This window comes from Cyanistes caeruleus, chromosome 1 (genome assembly GCF_971803275.1).
Source record: "Cyanistes caeruleus chromosome 1, bCyaCae1.hap1.1, whole genome shotgun sequence".
Lineage (NCBI taxonomy): Eukaryota > Metazoa > Chordata > Aves > Passeriformes > Paridae > Cyanistes > Cyanistes caeruleus.
The window spans coordinates 20,073,068-20,090,255 of NC_141701.1; the positions used below are offsets into that span (position 1 = coordinate 20,073,068).

Here is a 17,188-nt window from a genome sequence, read left to right on the forward strand (position 1 = left end):
ACTTTTTTTACATGTTTTTGTTCTGTATGTTTTTTGGTTTTTGCTAGAACTGCTATTTTACTTAAACAAATGAATAACCAGCTTTTCTTTCAAGTCCTTACGTTTATTGCCTGAACAACTATTAAGTATCAAAAGATCACTTACACAGGAGCTGTGTTCCAAATTATCATGGTGTTAGAGCACCACCTATAGGGTTTGCTCAAAAATTAAAAATAAAGTGAATGATTGCATATTCAAATGAAATAATATCTTTCTGTATTTTGTGACTTTCATCCCAAGATATTAGGACAGCTCCTGTGTCCTACAGCTGAAGTATGTTAACTGTGAAGCGTGAATAAAGCTCTAAAAAGGAACATGTAAAAAACAGTTTAAAGCATTACTCTCTTACAGATATACAGAAAAATAGAAAATTTCCTGAATTTTATTTTTTTGTGGTATTTAAGTTAATATAGAAAATTCAGCTGTCAGCATTTTTGTCTTTTAGTCCTTCTAAAATATATTTTAAAGTGTGTTGTGCTGTATGGAAATACTTTAAAGTAATCATTTAAGATTCTAACTTTTTATAATTTCAGTTCTCTGTATTATTACAAAATTATTTTAAAAGCCTGATTTTGTATAAAAATAGAAAAAATAACTTGTCCACAAATTACATTATTGTGACTTTTCCACTGTTAAAAATGCAGTTCATTCTTCATCATGTTTGTTTATTCAGCAGTTCTGATTGGCTGTTTTAATCAAATAGGAATTTTAAAAGCTTTTGATGATCAGAGAGTAATGGAAGTGCTTTCTTATTTGTAATAGTTCTTGTGTTCATATTACTGTGTGTAACTTACTGGGCTACCAGTAGCTTTGACAGCTTGGCACATTTTGGACTACCAGTGATTAAATTGAAAAATAAAAGCTCAGAGGGCAGTTATTTATAATGTTTTCTTGCCACTGAGACTTCCTCATAATTTGAAGCTGCATTTGAGAGCATTCTAGCCTTTCTGTTTATTTGAAATTTGTGTATATGCTATGTGACAGCAGTTGGATGTGAGGCTGCTATGGGGGGGAAAACCAGGAAAACTAAGTCCAGAAAGTTAAGTGTAAATACATTACTTCAAATAATAGCAGGAGAATTGAGAACCCTCGAGCTTTGGAAGGAACAGCAGCTGAGTTAAGGCCAATGCAGAAAGCTACACCAATAAAGTAAGAGTAAAAATGACCGAGTTACTTCAGTTGCATATAATTAAACCTATAAATACAAACTTTCTAGTCCATTTTCAGCAATGTAGTTATGCAGGTCTCTCTGCTACAGTAAGTGCTCTTTTCCTTTCAAGCATTTGGAATCATGTGTACAGGGATCATTTCCATGCCAAGAACTGGAAGAGGAAAGGTATTTAAATGATGGTCAAACACTGGGTCTACCCAAGACAGGAAATTTCAGCTGCTTGATTATTCAGCATTATTCTAATGCTTCTAAGTGCATTAGAAGGTGAAAAACAAATGAAAGTGAAGTAATCAATGAACAATCGTGTTCATGCATGGTTAAATTGAGCTGAATCTTTGTAAAGACTAAAAATAAAATTTAAAAATAAAAAATCTTTAACTTAATAAAGTTGTCAAAGTCCACATAGAATAATCTTTTTTAATCTGTAGTAGTAATTGACGTAAATAAAAACTTCTGCACTGGCATTGTTGGAAAACATCTTTAGGCTGATGTGTTCTGTTGCAAACTCCCTTAGAAGTTGTGGTTTTTTTAGTTGCTATGTCATCTAACTCACTTTGATATTCTCCCTCATTAGGTGCTGATTGGTTGGGTGGGGTTTTTGTCTTATTGGCTTTTAGAAAAAGGGAATTAATCAAGTTGCTTTCAATATATATGTATTTTATAGCTTGTGGAGATATTCCAGAACAAATTCGATCACCAAGCGGGACAATCACAAGTCCAGGGTGGCCCTCTGAGTATCCTGCCCGAATTAACTGTAGCTGGTACATCCACGCGAACCCAGGGGAGATCATTACTATAAGGTAACAGTGCTCCTGTATTATCCATATGGATCAAAGAAATACTAACCAGACATTTTTAACTGCCAGTTGTGCACATACCAGTTTTCTCTTCCTTCCTGCAAGTGGTGGATTTCAGTTTTGTCTGGTTTTTTGCCTTTCCTTTTATCTGATTTGCTCGCACACAGCCATGTAGCATTTGTTTTCTGCTGCAGAATCAGTGACTAGAAAAAATGTCAGTGTGCTCATTTATTTGAATTTTTTCAATGTGTCTGAAACAGGAATTTTCCATTAAAAAGTGTGTTTTAAATGACTAAATGTTGTAATGCTTCATTACTATGAAGTCTCTTGGTGTGCTTAAAAATGTCAGGGACAAACAGTGAGTCAATAGATATGACTGCAGTTCAGAAAAGGTTGAGTTTTAATGCAGGGAGCTCCTCACAGTTTCACATATCTTGTAACTTTTCTAAAGTAGTAATGTAAAAACTTATTAATTCAAATTCTCATCAGTTCATTTCTGATTACTGATTTCTTTTAGCATCAACATACAAGTTAGTACTGCTTCATAGACTTTATTATGAAACTGCATTACCTTCAGATTTTCTTCAGTTTCCAGTTGAGACTTGCTGACCTAAGAAACTGCTTTTCATTGTGAAATATTTGCTTTGACATCAGTTATTCATTTAAATTCTGCTTCTTAATTTAAACAATCTTTCTGCTAAATGTTTAACTGACATAAATGCAATGTAAAGTAGGTAAAACTGTTCAGCAATAGAATGCTTTCTAAAGTTTTCATCCTATTTATTTTTAAAACTCCTTTTTTTTCTTTCCTGTTGTTTTCTTCCACTCATATGTATCACATTTCAGTTCTGATGGTGCTCTGTTGTCTGTACAGACCTGTTCTGTGCAGTCATTACTATGGCAGCTTATCTTGACTGAGTGCAGCCATACCATAGCAGTCCATGACATAGTGCTTGGGTAGCTGAGTAGTGCAACTGGGAGAAAGTCTTCCCTAAAACCATAATTTTGAACTATTTATCTGTATTTATAATGTCAAAACATATTATTGCCATAAGTGTAGCATTAGCTAAAAGTCTGCTGAAACTGGAGTTAAAATCACTTAGTAGTGTATGAAAGTCATTAAATGAGACACATAAGGACAATTTCATTACCAGAATTTTAGATTAAGACAGTGTGTGCTACAGTGTGTGTAGCAAAATTGCATTTCTTTAAGTAGTGGACACAATATTTTGTTTGATCCTTACTGTCTTCATAATACAAAAGTATCAGCACAAGGTTAAACTTTATTTCTACATGGGTAGAGAAGCCATTCTTTTATTTCAGAAGACGAAGTATTTCTTTATATCAAAAAAGAACTTCAAGGTAATTTTCCTGTGTAGTAATTCAGCAGCTTGTTTGTGTAATATTCAGTTCAGTAACAATTTTGACCTTCTCTCTTTTTCAGCTTTCAAGATTTTGATGTTCAGGGATCTCGACGATGCAGCTCAGATTGGTTAACAATTGGAAGCTACAAGAACATTGAAGGCTACAGAGCATGTGGCTCTTCCATTCCCTCACCATACATCTCTTCACAGGATCATGTTTGGATAAGGTTTCATTCAGACGATAGCATCTCCAGAAAAGGCTTCAGATTAGCCTACTTTGCTGGTATGTTTCAAATGATACCTAGTATAATTTTATGGTATCACTTTTTGTTTCCTGTTTCAAGAATTACTTCCTTCTCAAATACAGACTACAGGTCTCTTCTGTAGTCACCTCAAGGTCTATTGAAATCAGAAAACATAAAGATTAAGTAAAGTATTTTGATCCCATGCACAATTTGAATATTCAAAGTGGGAGTAACAATAAACAGATTGAATGGTATTTGGGAAGAAAAGGTTAGCGAATAGTACTAGGCACCTGGAATTTCTTTTAACATAGTAAGAAATTGATATTGAAATGTTTTCATCAGGCTAAAATTGTTAAAGTAGTTGGGTAGACTTCTGAGTGTTATAAATACTGTGAGAGAGGAAAGAAATGGCAGTATTTTTTTTTTTTTTACATTTCTCACAGAATTTGCATAATTTCTCCCATTTCCAGAAGGCATACTATCTTTTAAAAAAATAAATCTAGAAAAACCCTGCCATGTTAATATGATAGATTAATCCAACCAAATGCAGGCATGGTTCTGTACATGCAAAATTTTTCTTGTTTTATTGCAGGATATGATAAAAACTAGTTACCAGTAGTGATAGTTTGAGACTGTTTTGTGAGCCATTCTTGTTCTATCAGAGGTTGCCAAGAGAAAGGAGGAGCCAGTCAAGACTAGTTCCAAACTTTTCCTTGCTTTAAGAGGTAGTTTTACATAAGAGCATGATTATGGTGTGCTACTGCATGATCTTCCCAAATACTGGATTAGATTTTTCTTGGTTTTCACAATGATTTCATGTTGCCTTGCTCTCTCTATTGGAGTGTGTGTTGTAGATTAAAGTGTTTAAGACTTCAATCCTATGTTTATAAATGTCTTTTTTAAAAGAAATAAATTTTATTTTGGGGAGGTTTATTAATTTTTTAATAAACAAGCATTACTGAAATTATAGCTTGAGTTTGCTCCCTATGTTTGATGCAATAATTAGGAAATACTTCACAGTTGAGGTGAAAGTGTAGTGTTTCAGTGGTCTTTTAATGTTTTTAAGAGTGGTCTTTTAATGTTTTAAACTAACCTGTATATAGGAGAAGAGTTGACAATTGCTTTAATAATCATCTGGTCATTTCTTCCTTTGAGTGTCAAAAAAGACTCCTGAAATGCTAACACTTTTGCTATGCATTCAGCTGCACCATTGTTTGGTTCTTCTCATCAACATCATGCAATAGTGTTCAGATTAACACCTCAATAGTCTATTTCATTCAGTGTTTTTAGGGCTACTCTCAAAGTTGGCAAGTCATCATAGAAAAAAGGGAAAAAACAGTAATAATGTTAGTTACTTGGATGCAATTTAGGCCTGTCTGGGCTGGAATGATAGAAACAGTACAGATTCCAAGTGCATGACCATTAGGGAGCCCCATGTTTAAAATCTCATGTGGAAGATAGGTCCTGTGAATTGTTTGAATTAATTCTTCTTTAAAGAAAATAATAGGTAAATATTTATATTTAACTTAAAACAGTAATAGGAAAGAAAAAAGCATAGGTAGGAAGGGTACTGGACTAGAAAGTAAATTTTGTGCCACTTGTCTTTCTTCCCTCTGTCTTCCTCTCACACTTATTATTTATCAGCATTTTTAATTGCTGGATTTGAAATGAGATGGAATTTACTAATGGTGATATAGAGTGGAAAAGGAAGTTATTAAAAGCATAGAGGTCAATGGCCACTGTAAATGCCAGGAAGAATTGTGTTAGTCCTTTTGCTAGAACTGTATATGGGTGCTGCTAATGATTTTCTGCTAACCTGAAGTCTGTGGTACAGCTCCCAGAGTTAGTCTTATTTAGTACATCTCTTATCATTTTAAGACTCTAATTTTTGATTCATAGGTAAATTTTCTTCATGTAAGGATTGCAGGATTGGTGATTAAAAATCAGGATCTAGTATTCTAGCTCTTTTCTGGGATTTTTCAAAGCTTGTCAAAGGAAGACCTTGGTTTGAAATTGTATCCTGTTTTGTCACTGCAGTATTCCCATCAATATTTATAACTCCATGTTACAGCTTTCTTCTCAACCTCTTCCAGGTTCTTCATTGCAGAAGGACTGAGCTAGATTAAAATCAGTACTTGAACAGGTTCAGTGATGCATATTCTACTATCTCCTACCTACTATTCTATTACTCCACCTGTGGAGCATAGTCACTCAATTTAGGTAGGACTAGTCTAGCAGTTCAGTTTTAAAAGTTTTAAATTCAAGGCCAAGGTTCCAACTTTGCCATACTAATATTGTGAATCATATGTATGTGTGTGAGTGTACTATATATGTAAATCAATACCTGTAACAGAACAAGAAGATGGTATCATTTATACTGCATCTGTTCTTTGGATTATTTTTTTTTAGTGAAATGGACATGTTCTGAAAATTAGTAATGGGCAGCACATATATTTTGCTCTCCTTTCATTCTTCAGTCCCTGAAAGCAAATTTGTAGACTTAAACATTCTTCAGCAGTGCTTATAACATTTATCACTCTTGATGATTTCATTTTTTCCTGCACTCTCTTTTTAAAAGCCTTAACATTTGTGAAATTTAAAAATTATGAATTGTACTTCTCTAAAGAAAAATCACTATTTTAAGTTAGAGTATTCATTTTTGATGCTGAGATACTAAAGTAGAAAAAAAGGAGAAGTATGATATGACTTATCGTACTTACTGACCTATCACAACAGATCAGTTCCAGCAAGAAAAATTCAAGCTAGTTGTGAAAACTTTTATAATGTTGTATAGTAAAGGACTGGAACTTTAAAAGTACTTGATTGGAGAAGGCCCTAAAGAGCCTAATCAAACACCAATTGGCCTTGTTTTGAGGAAATAATTTTATTAGATGGCTTCCATTCCAATCTGAATTGTACTCTTGTAAAAAATATAGAATATGCTTCTCCTGGAAACACTAGGATTTCAGTGAGTTCATTACACTGTCTTTCCTGTTTCCTTATTAAAACATAGTGTTTCTTAGAATGAATGTGTATTTGTCTAGTTTATTTTCTGAATTACTGCTGTGTAGGACCATCTGCATTGCAGACTTGTTTTAAAGATTTTGACCGTGGCAGTTTGTTTTTTAGCAAGTTTTACAGTCTGTACTTTGGTTGGTAGAATTAAGAGTAATTGAAAATGATACAGCAGTGTTTGACCCAGCTGAATTGTTGCAGAGCTGAAATAACTTGGATCCCAGCTATGTTTCTGTGTTCAATATGGCTGGAACTTCAGTAAGTAAAGGCAAGCGTGCATTTTTGCATTTGGGGCACTCCCGTCTAGCTGCTGCAGGAGAAGCAGGAGCAAACAGTGGGAAAAGGAGAAGACAGAGGTTTCTTTCTTTGGTTGGTGGTAATATGTAATCTTCAGCTGTCAGCTTCTCTCTTGTCTTAGATCCTTTGGTACAAAGTAGGAACCTCCAAATGCAGAAGAGAGTCTGACTTTTTTTCTGGACAGATTTTGAGGAGATAACCAGTACTGCAGCACAAAATGTTTCTGTATTTTGAGTGAGAGATGAGAGAGTGTTTTTCTAACTTATTTTTAGCATATTAGAAGTCAGATTTCTCAATAGCTATAAGTGAACATTGTTTTCTTGTTTGGGTTATTTGACTGAAATCAGCCAGGGATAAGGTTCATGCTGACGTGTTGATGGAATTTTGACTTGAAAAAACTGTTTTGTCTTGACATTTGCAGAAAGTTGCCATGGTTTAAAGACACTTCAGGCACTTGCTTTGTCCTTCTGAGGTATCTGGTGTGCTATATAAATAGGCAACACAAACCATAAAGTGCTAAACTCTAAGAGATTTCTTTCTCTTTTTTTTTTACTTTCAGGGAAATCTGATGAACCAAGTTGTGATTGTGATCAGTTTCACTGTGCTAATGGGAAGTGTATTCCAGAAAGCTGGAAATGTAACAACATGGATGAATGTGGAGACAACTCGGACGAAGAAATCTGTGCCAAAGCTAATCCTCCAACAGCTTCTTCCTTTCAGCCTTGTGTGAACAATCACTTCCAGTGTCTTTCCCGCTTCACCAAGCTTTACACTTGCCTTCCAGAATCTTTAAAATGTGATGGTAACATTGATTGTCTTGATCTGGGAGATGAAATAGACTGTGATGTGCCAACATGTGGGCAGTGGTTAAAATACTTTTATGGTACTTTCAGTTCTCCCAACTATCCTGACTTCTATCCACCTGGCAGCAACTGCACCTGGCTGATAGACACTGGTGATCATCGCAAAGTAATCCTGCGATTCACCGATTTTAAACTTGATGGTACAGGTTATGGAGACTATGTCAAAATATACGATGGATTAGAGGAGAATCCACGGAGGCTGTTGCGTGTACTGACAGCATTTGACTCCCATGCTCCCCTCACAGTTGTTTCATCCTCAGGACAGATAAGAGTGCATTTTTGTGCTGACAAAGTGAATGCTGCAAGAGGGTTCAATGCAACCTATCAAGTTGATGGTTTCTGTTTGCCCTGGGAAATCCCATGTGGTGGTAATTGGGGGTGCTACACAGAACAGCAACGCTGCGATGGCTATTGGCACTGTCCAAATGGAAGGGATGAAACCAACTGCACCATGTGCCAAAGAGATGAGTTTCCCTGCTCTCGAAATGGTGTTTGCTACCCTCGTTCAGATCGCTGCAACTACCAGAATCATTGCCCTAATGGTTCAGATGAAAAGAATTGCTTCTTCTGTCAGCCAGGCAATTTTCACTGTAAAAATAACCGCTGTGTGTTTGAGAGCTGGGTTTGTGATTCTCAAGATGACTGTGGCGATGGCAGTGATGAAGAGAATTGCCCAGTCATTGTGCCCACTAGAGTGATAACTGCAGCTGTCATTGGGAGTCTTATTTGTGGATTGCTGCTTGTCATTGCACTGGGATGTACTTGTAAATTGTACTCACTCAGGATGTTTGAGCGAAGGTAAGTGGAACTGAACTTTATTAAATGTTCTGGTGTTTCCTTTTGTTCGTACTTGAAGTAGTTTTATTGACATATGAATATTGCTGCACATGATTTGTAAAGACATTGCTCCTTTGATAGTAAAAAGAGATTAGTTAATCATAGAGTTTATCAGACTGGAAGGGACCCATAAGGAATATAGTCTAATTCCCTGCTTCTTGAAGGACATCTAAAGCTAAACCTAAGACCTGTGGCTGAGCATTGTCCAGATGCCCCTTGAACTCTGACAGTTGGGTGCCACAACTTGGGGACCTTTGTTCCAGGGACTGACTACTCTACCAGTGAAGAAAAGAGGATAGAAGCATTCACTAGAGAGGGTTAAAGCTTTTTTTTTTTACCAAAAAGGAAGTGTGGGAAAACTGCAGCTAATTAATTTGCAATTTATATCACTGTTCTGTACATAACAGCATGTTTCTTCTCTTGTAGGCTAGTTCATACCAGGATTACATTTCCTTCAATCTTTTACAATAATATAAGCGTTACTCGTGATGCTTTTTATATTTAGTCCATGGGCTTGGGCTGGTTTGTTCCTTGGATTTTATGAAATTTGTTGTTGGGTTGGTTTTTTTGCTCTCATTTCAGCTGGACAGGCTCACAGGAATGACTTTATATTCTTTGCCAATTAAATTTCAATTAAATTAGCAAAACTTCATCATGTGAATTTTTTATTTCAGATTATAGTAGTCTGATGTACTTTCATTTACATACATATATAATCAGTATCTTATGTATCGTGAAATTTCTTTTCTCTTTGAAAGATCATTTGAAACTCATTTGTCAAGGGTTGAGGCTGAACTGTTAAGAAGAGAAGCTCCTCCATCCTATGGACAATTAATTGCCCAGGGTTTAATTCCACCAGTTGAAGATTTCCCTGTTTGTTCCCCAAATCAGGTAAGATTTCAAAATAGCAGGCAGACGCCTTAAATTTTAAGGAGACTGAAATAAAGATATTTTAACTTTCTTTCCTTTTCCTCTACAGCATTTCCTTTTTCTCCTTTCAAGTCAATAGTGCTATACAAATGATTAGCCCTTGAACAGAATCATTATATGGTAACACCACAGTTCCTTTTGCAGGCCTTCTTTTGTTGATAATGCCAGTAATGCACACTATAGAAACCCCTCTTGCATGAAAAGTAATAGATTGGTAGATCTAATTGTGTGTTCTTTATTACTGTTGTGAAAGTAAGGATTGCAAGATGGCACTTTGCGATTTGGGAACAAAGACCTAAACTTCTAATGCAGAATGGTAGTTCACATGTGCAGTGTGTAGGTGCATTCATGCCTGCTGTGCATAATAAGATGGAGAAGGACAGGGTGTGATATAAAATTATCATGAATGAGTAACAAAGTAAAAGCTAGTAAATGGCAGTTAATAGTTTCTAGTCATCCAGAGGTGGATGGATGATTAGTGCATTTCTTACTTGGTTGATAAATTAATTTCTGTCAAAAAACTTCTTAAGTACTTAAAAATGTCTTAAAATATATAAAGATTTTTTGGATTGCAAAATTAGCACTGAACTTCATTAATGAATTTAATAAATGTCTGTAGTGAACACTGTAGAACCCCTTGTTCCTTTTCAGTGGGTTAGTGTGGATATAATAATAAAGATCAGTATGTTTCTGTTTCAAACCAATTCTGTACATTTACAAATTTGGCATGCTGTCCTCCTTTCCAAAAAAATTAACCTTCACCAGTTTATGATGGGTCTATGTTCACAAGTCTCTTGAAGTAGGGTTAGCTCAAGAGAGTCTCTGTAGACAATGCAGTTGTCATGCCCAGATGTGTAAATCCTCTAGTACAAGTAACCTGGGACAAACCAGCATTTCCTACAGACGCCTGCCCTGTGTGGGACACTTCAAGTTTGGTGTACATGAACATGTGTAGGAACAATTACAATTTTTAGAAAAACTTAGCTTGCTCAGACCCTTTTTTCATCTTGAAATCCTATAAAGATGATGTAAAGATCTTGGATTTTACTAAAATGAAATCGCCTCATAGAGAGGACGGTTCTGAAAAATCCGTTCATGTAGTGGCTGCAGTCAGAGACTGGTACTGGAGCTTTAAAAAATCTGTATTTACTGAAATTTTCTTTATTTTTTAGTTTACTTTAATTGAATTAAACACTATGTCTATGGATACATTTTAAGTTCATTTCAGAATATATTGGAATTATATGGCAAACTTTTGTAATTAAACATAATAAAATGTAGTTGCTTCATAGTATTTATATGTAATCATGATTTCACACTCCATAAAATATTGATGCATATACAATAGAACAGTGAGAGTATTACTGAATTCCCATTATGAATATCAGTATTTTAAATGAGACTTGTGGCCTTGAAGACTGAAGTAACTATACTGAGCAATTAACTAGCATAGAAATAAGAAATAGTAGTGAGCAGGCCATGAAATGTAATGAAAATAACATTCTAGAACATTCATGCTTCCATGATAAAAGCTTTACTCATATTTAACCAATGAAGTTGCATTGTTTAAAACCTTTGTTTTTCAGAGGAGACAACATTAGTAAAAACTTAAGGCAATGTAAATTGAATTCTATAAATTATAAAACTTGATTTTTAATATGCTGAAGTGTTGGGGGAAAGGAGTCAGTATTAAATGAAGGTGTGTTAAAATTTGTTCTCAGCAAAATACTAATTTTAAGATTGCAAATCTGTGTAGGGCTGAAGATAGTTATTCAAGACTTGCTAGAAGTCTCAAGCTATAGGAAGGAATGTTGGATGCTCTAATTTCAGTGTAGTGCTTTCTGCCTAACACTGATTCATGCCCTCAGAGCTGTATTTTTAAAGTTGACTAGCAGTCTCTTCAGTAGCTTTTGAAAGTAAGGCTGCTGTACACACTTTCTGGAAGACTTCGTTAACAAATCCTAAACTTTCTGAGACATGTTTCTATGTGCTGGACTCTAAAATTCACAGTGACTACTTTTTTGGTAAGACTGTTTATAATAGATTTTGTATGCCTGCTCTGCTGGCTCTGTGGTTGTACTTTCCTTCAATTAGTGTTCCAAATCCAGACTACAGTGCCTTGCTTTTCACATTGTCTTTATTTAGAGATCCTTGATTAGGGCAGAAATATACCCTGTATAGAAGTCATTGCTCTTTTATTGCCTTTGCATAGATATTTCCACTTAATTTGCCTGTTTATAATGTTTTTTCTTCTAGACCATCTAGACTTTTGTCATGCCCACTTTTTTTTAATAGCCTATTGCTACATATACGAGATCCTAATTAAGAAAGGTGTAACATTTTCTAATATTTAAGATTCTACTTTTAACTTCTTTAAATGCTGTTTTTCACAAGAGTTATAATTTTTATTTGCTAGAACAGCACCAGCTGACTGTCAATGTTTGATTGTTGCTTTTCTTCTCATTTAGGCTTCAGTTCTGGAAAACCTGAGGCTGGCAGTACGATCTCAGCTTGGATTTACCTCAATCAGACTTCCTATTGCTGGCAGATCAAGTAACATTTGGAATCGAATTTTTAATTTTGCGAGGTCACGTCATTCTGGATCGCTGGCATTGGTGTCGGCAGATGGAGATGATGTTGCCAGCCAAAGTACTAGTAGAGAAGCTGAAAGAAATAATACTCACAGAAGTTTGTTTTCAGTTGAATCTGATGATACAGACACAGAAAATGAAAGAAGAGACACAGCAGGAGCTGTTGGTGGTGTTGCTGCCACCTTGCCTCAAAAAGTCCCTCCTGCAACAGCAATAGAAGCCACAGTGGGAGCGTGTGGGAGTTCCTCTGCTCAGAGCAGCAGTAGCAGTACCACGGATGGTGGCAGAGAAGTGACAAGTGTAGAGCCCCCAAGCACAAGTCCCGCACGCCACCAGCTCTCGAGCGCACTAAGCCGTATGACTCAAGGCTTACGCTGGGTACGCTTTACTTTAGGGAGATCAAGCTCAGTGAATCAGAACCAAAGTCCTTTGAGACAGCTTGATAATGGGGTAAGTGGAAGAGAAGAGGATGATGATGTTGAAATGTTAATTCCAGTCTCTGATGTAGCATCAGACTTTGACATGAATGACTGTTCAAGACCTCTACTTGATCTCAGCTCAGATCAAGGACCAGGGCTTAGACAGCCTTACAGTGCAACACATCACAGTGTAAGGTCATGCAGTCGAGATGGCCCCTGTGAGAGCTGTGGCATCGTGCACACTGCCCAGATACCCGACACTTGCTTAGAGGCAACAGTGAAAAATGAAACTAGTGACGATGAGGCATTATTACTCTGCTAGGTACGGATTGTTTAGGAAAGATTGTGTACAAGTTGGAGCAATATCTGTCATTGTTTTGTACTTCACAGTTAAAATTAGTTTTTAGTTTTAAAAAATCCAGGACAACATTATGTTAAAGCTATTTTAGCCTGTGTGGTTGATTAAACTTTTCTTATACTGGATGACATTATGGAACTATAAGAGTGAACATTTTAATAGCTCTGAATACACAATGTGTGTATCCAGTATAATCTGATTACTCTTTAAACTGAAGTTTTCCCCATTAGTTTCAAATTTAGTTTATTCTGGTACTCTAGTTCAAACCTGAAACATGGCTGCTCAAGACTTACTGGCTGCCTGTTTAACCCCATATTAACAGGTGAATTTGTACAGAATTATTTTCCTTTAGGAATTGACTCTGTTGTATTATTGCCAACATACTTGTAACTTAATATACTAAATACTGGTAAGGATTGTTAATGTAAAATATGTACTTTTCTTTGAGTTTATTCAACACTTTGTCTAAATATTCTTGAATTTCATCATAATGTGAACTTATTAAAGGGAGGAGAAATTCTCTCCAGTAGCATTCTTTTTCTTTCAGAAGTACAAAATGCAATGATATATGAAATTTAGGCATAATAGATAAACTGACAAAGGCAAAAGCTTTTTTAGCACTGACTTTCCTAAACTGCAATCTAATATGGTACAAGCCAAATAGTATGTAAAATCCCCAGTCATTAGTCTTTTTGATTTGAAGTAAAAAAGGGCCGAAGATATTACAACGTGTTAGTTCTTTAAATATCCGATATGTACAAATACACTACAGAATAAGTTCCAACTGGTAATAGATCTTTCCCTAATACTGTAGGGTATAAAGCTTGTTTGGACTCAAGGGATTTGCACTAAAATCATATTAAGGTCTCTAATGAGCTTAGTGCACAAGCACTATCACTTTAAGTACTATTATTGTCTAATATTGCAATGGCTATATATTTCCATGGCTCTTTTCTTGGGGTGTTGCATTTTTGTTGCAATTGAATTTGCTTTACTAATTCCCTATTTATTCATTGTATTTAAAAACTGGTTTACTCGGTCACAGACTGGTTGTTTAAAAAAAACCAAAAGAAAACCCTTTTAGTGTATTTTTTTATGATATTACATGTTGGAGCAAAACAAATCAGTGGGGAAAAAAGCTCATAACTTCCAATTTTGTGATAAGCAGGTTAATACGTGGCTACTAGTGTGACAACAAGAAACTACACCTTTTAAAAACAAAACTGTCAACTACTGTTTTATTTATTCTTTGCCAGTCTGTTTTTAGTAGGCTTAAAGATCCAGTATGAAATGTATTTGTGTGTGATTGTATGCTATTTATTAAATTTTAAATACTTTGTTGAATGTCATTTTAAAGCATGTTTAAAGTCTTGTGCATTTCTGTCGTGTTATGCTGTCGGGCAGAACTGACTAAAATTTTAATATGTATCAAAATTAAATTGAATTTTTGTTATGTTTTTGAGGTACTTTTAAAGATAAATCCAAGGTCTGTCTGGCTTTTTATTTTTTTTTTAAATCCTCATCTCTGAAGTACAAATCACGTGCAGAGGAACAAACAGTTGAATATATTCCAAAGTGTATATATCTTCTCCCTCTTCTCTTCATTCACAGACACTGGGATGAGAAAAATAATCTATTTTACCATCTGGTTGATTTTTTCATGAGAGTTAGCAGGTAAATTCTGAGTTCAGGATGCAATTATGTAGATTTGTGCTTTTGAGGAACCTTACGTGCAATACAGTTGTAAAAGATTTTGTTATAATGACCCATGCGGTTTCAAGTTTCAGAACAGATCACATCACACTGGTACCAGATCAGGTACAAGTTGGCCCATAATTACACATCCTCAAGTAAAAGTCATCAATGGCCATTTTTATTCACATTGAATAATATCTAAATCTGTGGGTAACCTTTAGTCTGATTTCAGTAGTGTTGCTTATAGAGCAGGCAGCTTTGCAATAGGAACATGGTAACACACCCTGAAGTACATGTGAACAATATGTCCTGGTATAAAATGCTGGGTTTTTAAACCTTCCTAAAGCGGTTGTGGAAATGCTTGTCCCTGAGGCAGATAAATTTTAAAGAAAGAGTCTTCACAGAATACCTTCAGTGTTAAACACACACAGTGATCTAAATTTGTTCCATTAGATGCCCCAAATAGCATGTACCTATGGACTGACTCCATATTGCAGATGTAAAAAGAACACAATGTTTATTTTATTTTAAAGGACAAATGTTACACATTTAACTGAGAAGTTGGATTTGATTGATAATTTGGAAAATTGTAAATAAAATTCATATTTGTATGAGGTGAATTCATTGCAGTGAATTTTCTTTTTCTTAGTGGTATTAAAGGGAGCGATTGATTTTTCTTTTGGGAAATGTATGAGTGATTGGTTGCGTTTGTTTAGTTTGGTTTTATTGGTTACTGCCCTGTTTCTTCTTATGCTGGAGAGCTTGAATTAGTGTTTTGTTTAATTGATTCTTAATTTAGCTGTGCTACAATACTAGGGCAGTTTGAAGAAAATAATTATTTACTGTGGAATTAGCTTGTTTTCTGTAATAAATCACTTTCATCTACAAGCTTTGAAGAATCTAGGTTATTGTGAGGCAAGTTTTCTCCTCATGTAAAGTTATTTAAACATGTAAAGAGTTTGTCATTGTTCTTTTTCACATGCCACACTTTTTTTGTCATTTGATTTGCACTGAAACATTAAGGGGGGTGGGGCTGTCTGAGCTGCAGATGGTGCAAGGGCTTTACTTTTGTTTCCAAAGCAAAGTTCATTTTCAGTACAAGTTCAGCAGATATTGCTGATAACTCTTCTTTAAAAACAGGCTGCTGGAGTGGATGCTGGAATTAGTTACTTTATTATGTGTTCCATTTTCTATCCAAATGCCAAAGCGTGAACTTGTGCCAAAGCTTGAATTCGGTCCAGGGAAATCAATTCAGGTTGGGACACAAATACTGTTTTAATTATGTATTAAATACTCACTGCAGATCAAATCATGGTTTTTCCTGTTGGGATGATGTTTTGCTTCCTTTCTGAAAATGTTTTATTCGCCTACATACATCTTCAGATATTTAACTGTGACAGTTGTCCTGAGGAAGTGCTGTACATTTCCCATAAATCTTGCTTTAAGTCAAACATTTTAATCTTCCTGTAGTTGTGATGAAGCTATTTGTGAAGTGTTTTGTCAGTTTGTGGGATTTTTTGACTACCTCTTTTCTTCCTCCCTTGTGAGTTTCTGAAAATAAGCAGTTGATAACTGAATTCCTCCAGGACATCAGCTGCAGCTCCAGTGCCCAAAACGCAGTGTGTTCTGAAAGGACAAGGGAGAAGTCTTGTTCATAGTGGTAAAGTACATAGAGGTAAGCAGATTGAGAGTTGAAACTCTTCCCCTTCTATCCTCCACTGGGATTTCATTGTTGTAGTTAGCTTTTCCTTCATCCAAGTAAATTAAAGTCCATAATTATTGGACTTGATACAGAGAAGTTTTAAAGCACAACATTCCTGTCAATATGTCTAGCTGAGGTTTCTGTTCATATGCAGTACCCACTGGCTGGTGAGTAGTAACCTGGGGGAAGAGAATGTAGTATTCACTAAACTGAAGCATTATCTGATAATTCAGGTGGACAAGACTCCCCATGTCACCAGGGGAGGAAATAAGAGACGTCGCTCTGAGCAGTGTCAGTGATTCCTAACTGCATTTTGAGAAAGGGCATTTACTGTAAACACAATTTAGCTAATCTTTGTGAATATCCAGGCACAAATTAGTGTTTGTGATATTTTTACATGCACAGTAAATCTAGCAGAAGAGTTTAGCTTCCAGCATTAATTTCTCCTTGTGACCAAGTTGCATCCTGTTATCAAAGAACCAAAGAAAAGACTCAAATGCAAGTGAAGTTTTTCAGGTTGAATCCTGTATGCTGCCTGTGTAGGAGAGAAATGGGTGGAAAACACAGGAAGTGAAAAAAAAATATTAAAAGATGTGTCACTGCATTTTGAATTTGAATTTTGGAAAAGTTGTAATAAAGCAGAGTAGAAACTCTAAAGGAATATAGACGTATTACACTGCACAAAGGTTTTTTTTTTTTTTGAGACAGTCAATTGCAGTAGACCTTCCCAAAAATAAACTATAATGTGTAGGACATGTCGAATTAAGAATATATAAGAGAAAGAAAGAAGGAGTTATGGTTCAGTGTGGACTTCCTAACAAATAATAAGGGTTTCTTATGCAAAATGTAAAGGAGAAAGAAAAAA

At 35.4% G+C, this 17,188-nt stretch overlaps 1 protein-coding gene across 3 annotated transcripts in view; it reads left to right on the forward strand.

The window, feature by feature from the left end:
• The window catches only part of LRP12 (LDL receptor related protein 12), a 49,779-nt gene extending 34,538 nt beyond the window's left edge, over positions 1 to 15,241 (forward strand). For all 3 annotated transcript variants that reach the window (XM_086880852.1, XM_086880859.1, XM_086880868.1), the window contains 5 exons: positions 1,875 to 2,010; positions 3,452 to 3,654; positions 7,488 to 8,589; positions 9,387 to 9,519; positions 12,027 to 15,241. In XM_086880852.1, coding sequence (XP_086736978.1) covers positions 1,875 to 2,010; positions 3,452 to 3,654; positions 7,488 to 8,589; positions 9,387 to 9,519; positions 12,027 to 12,890 — 2,438 coding nt within the window. In that variant the 3' untranslated portion in view covers positions 12,891 to 15,241. The remainder of the gene's footprint in view (positions 1 to 1,874; positions 2,011 to 3,451; positions 3,655 to 7,487; positions 8,590 to 9,386; positions 9,520 to 12,026) is intronic.
• Positions 15,242 to 17,188: the final 1,947 nt, after the last annotated feature.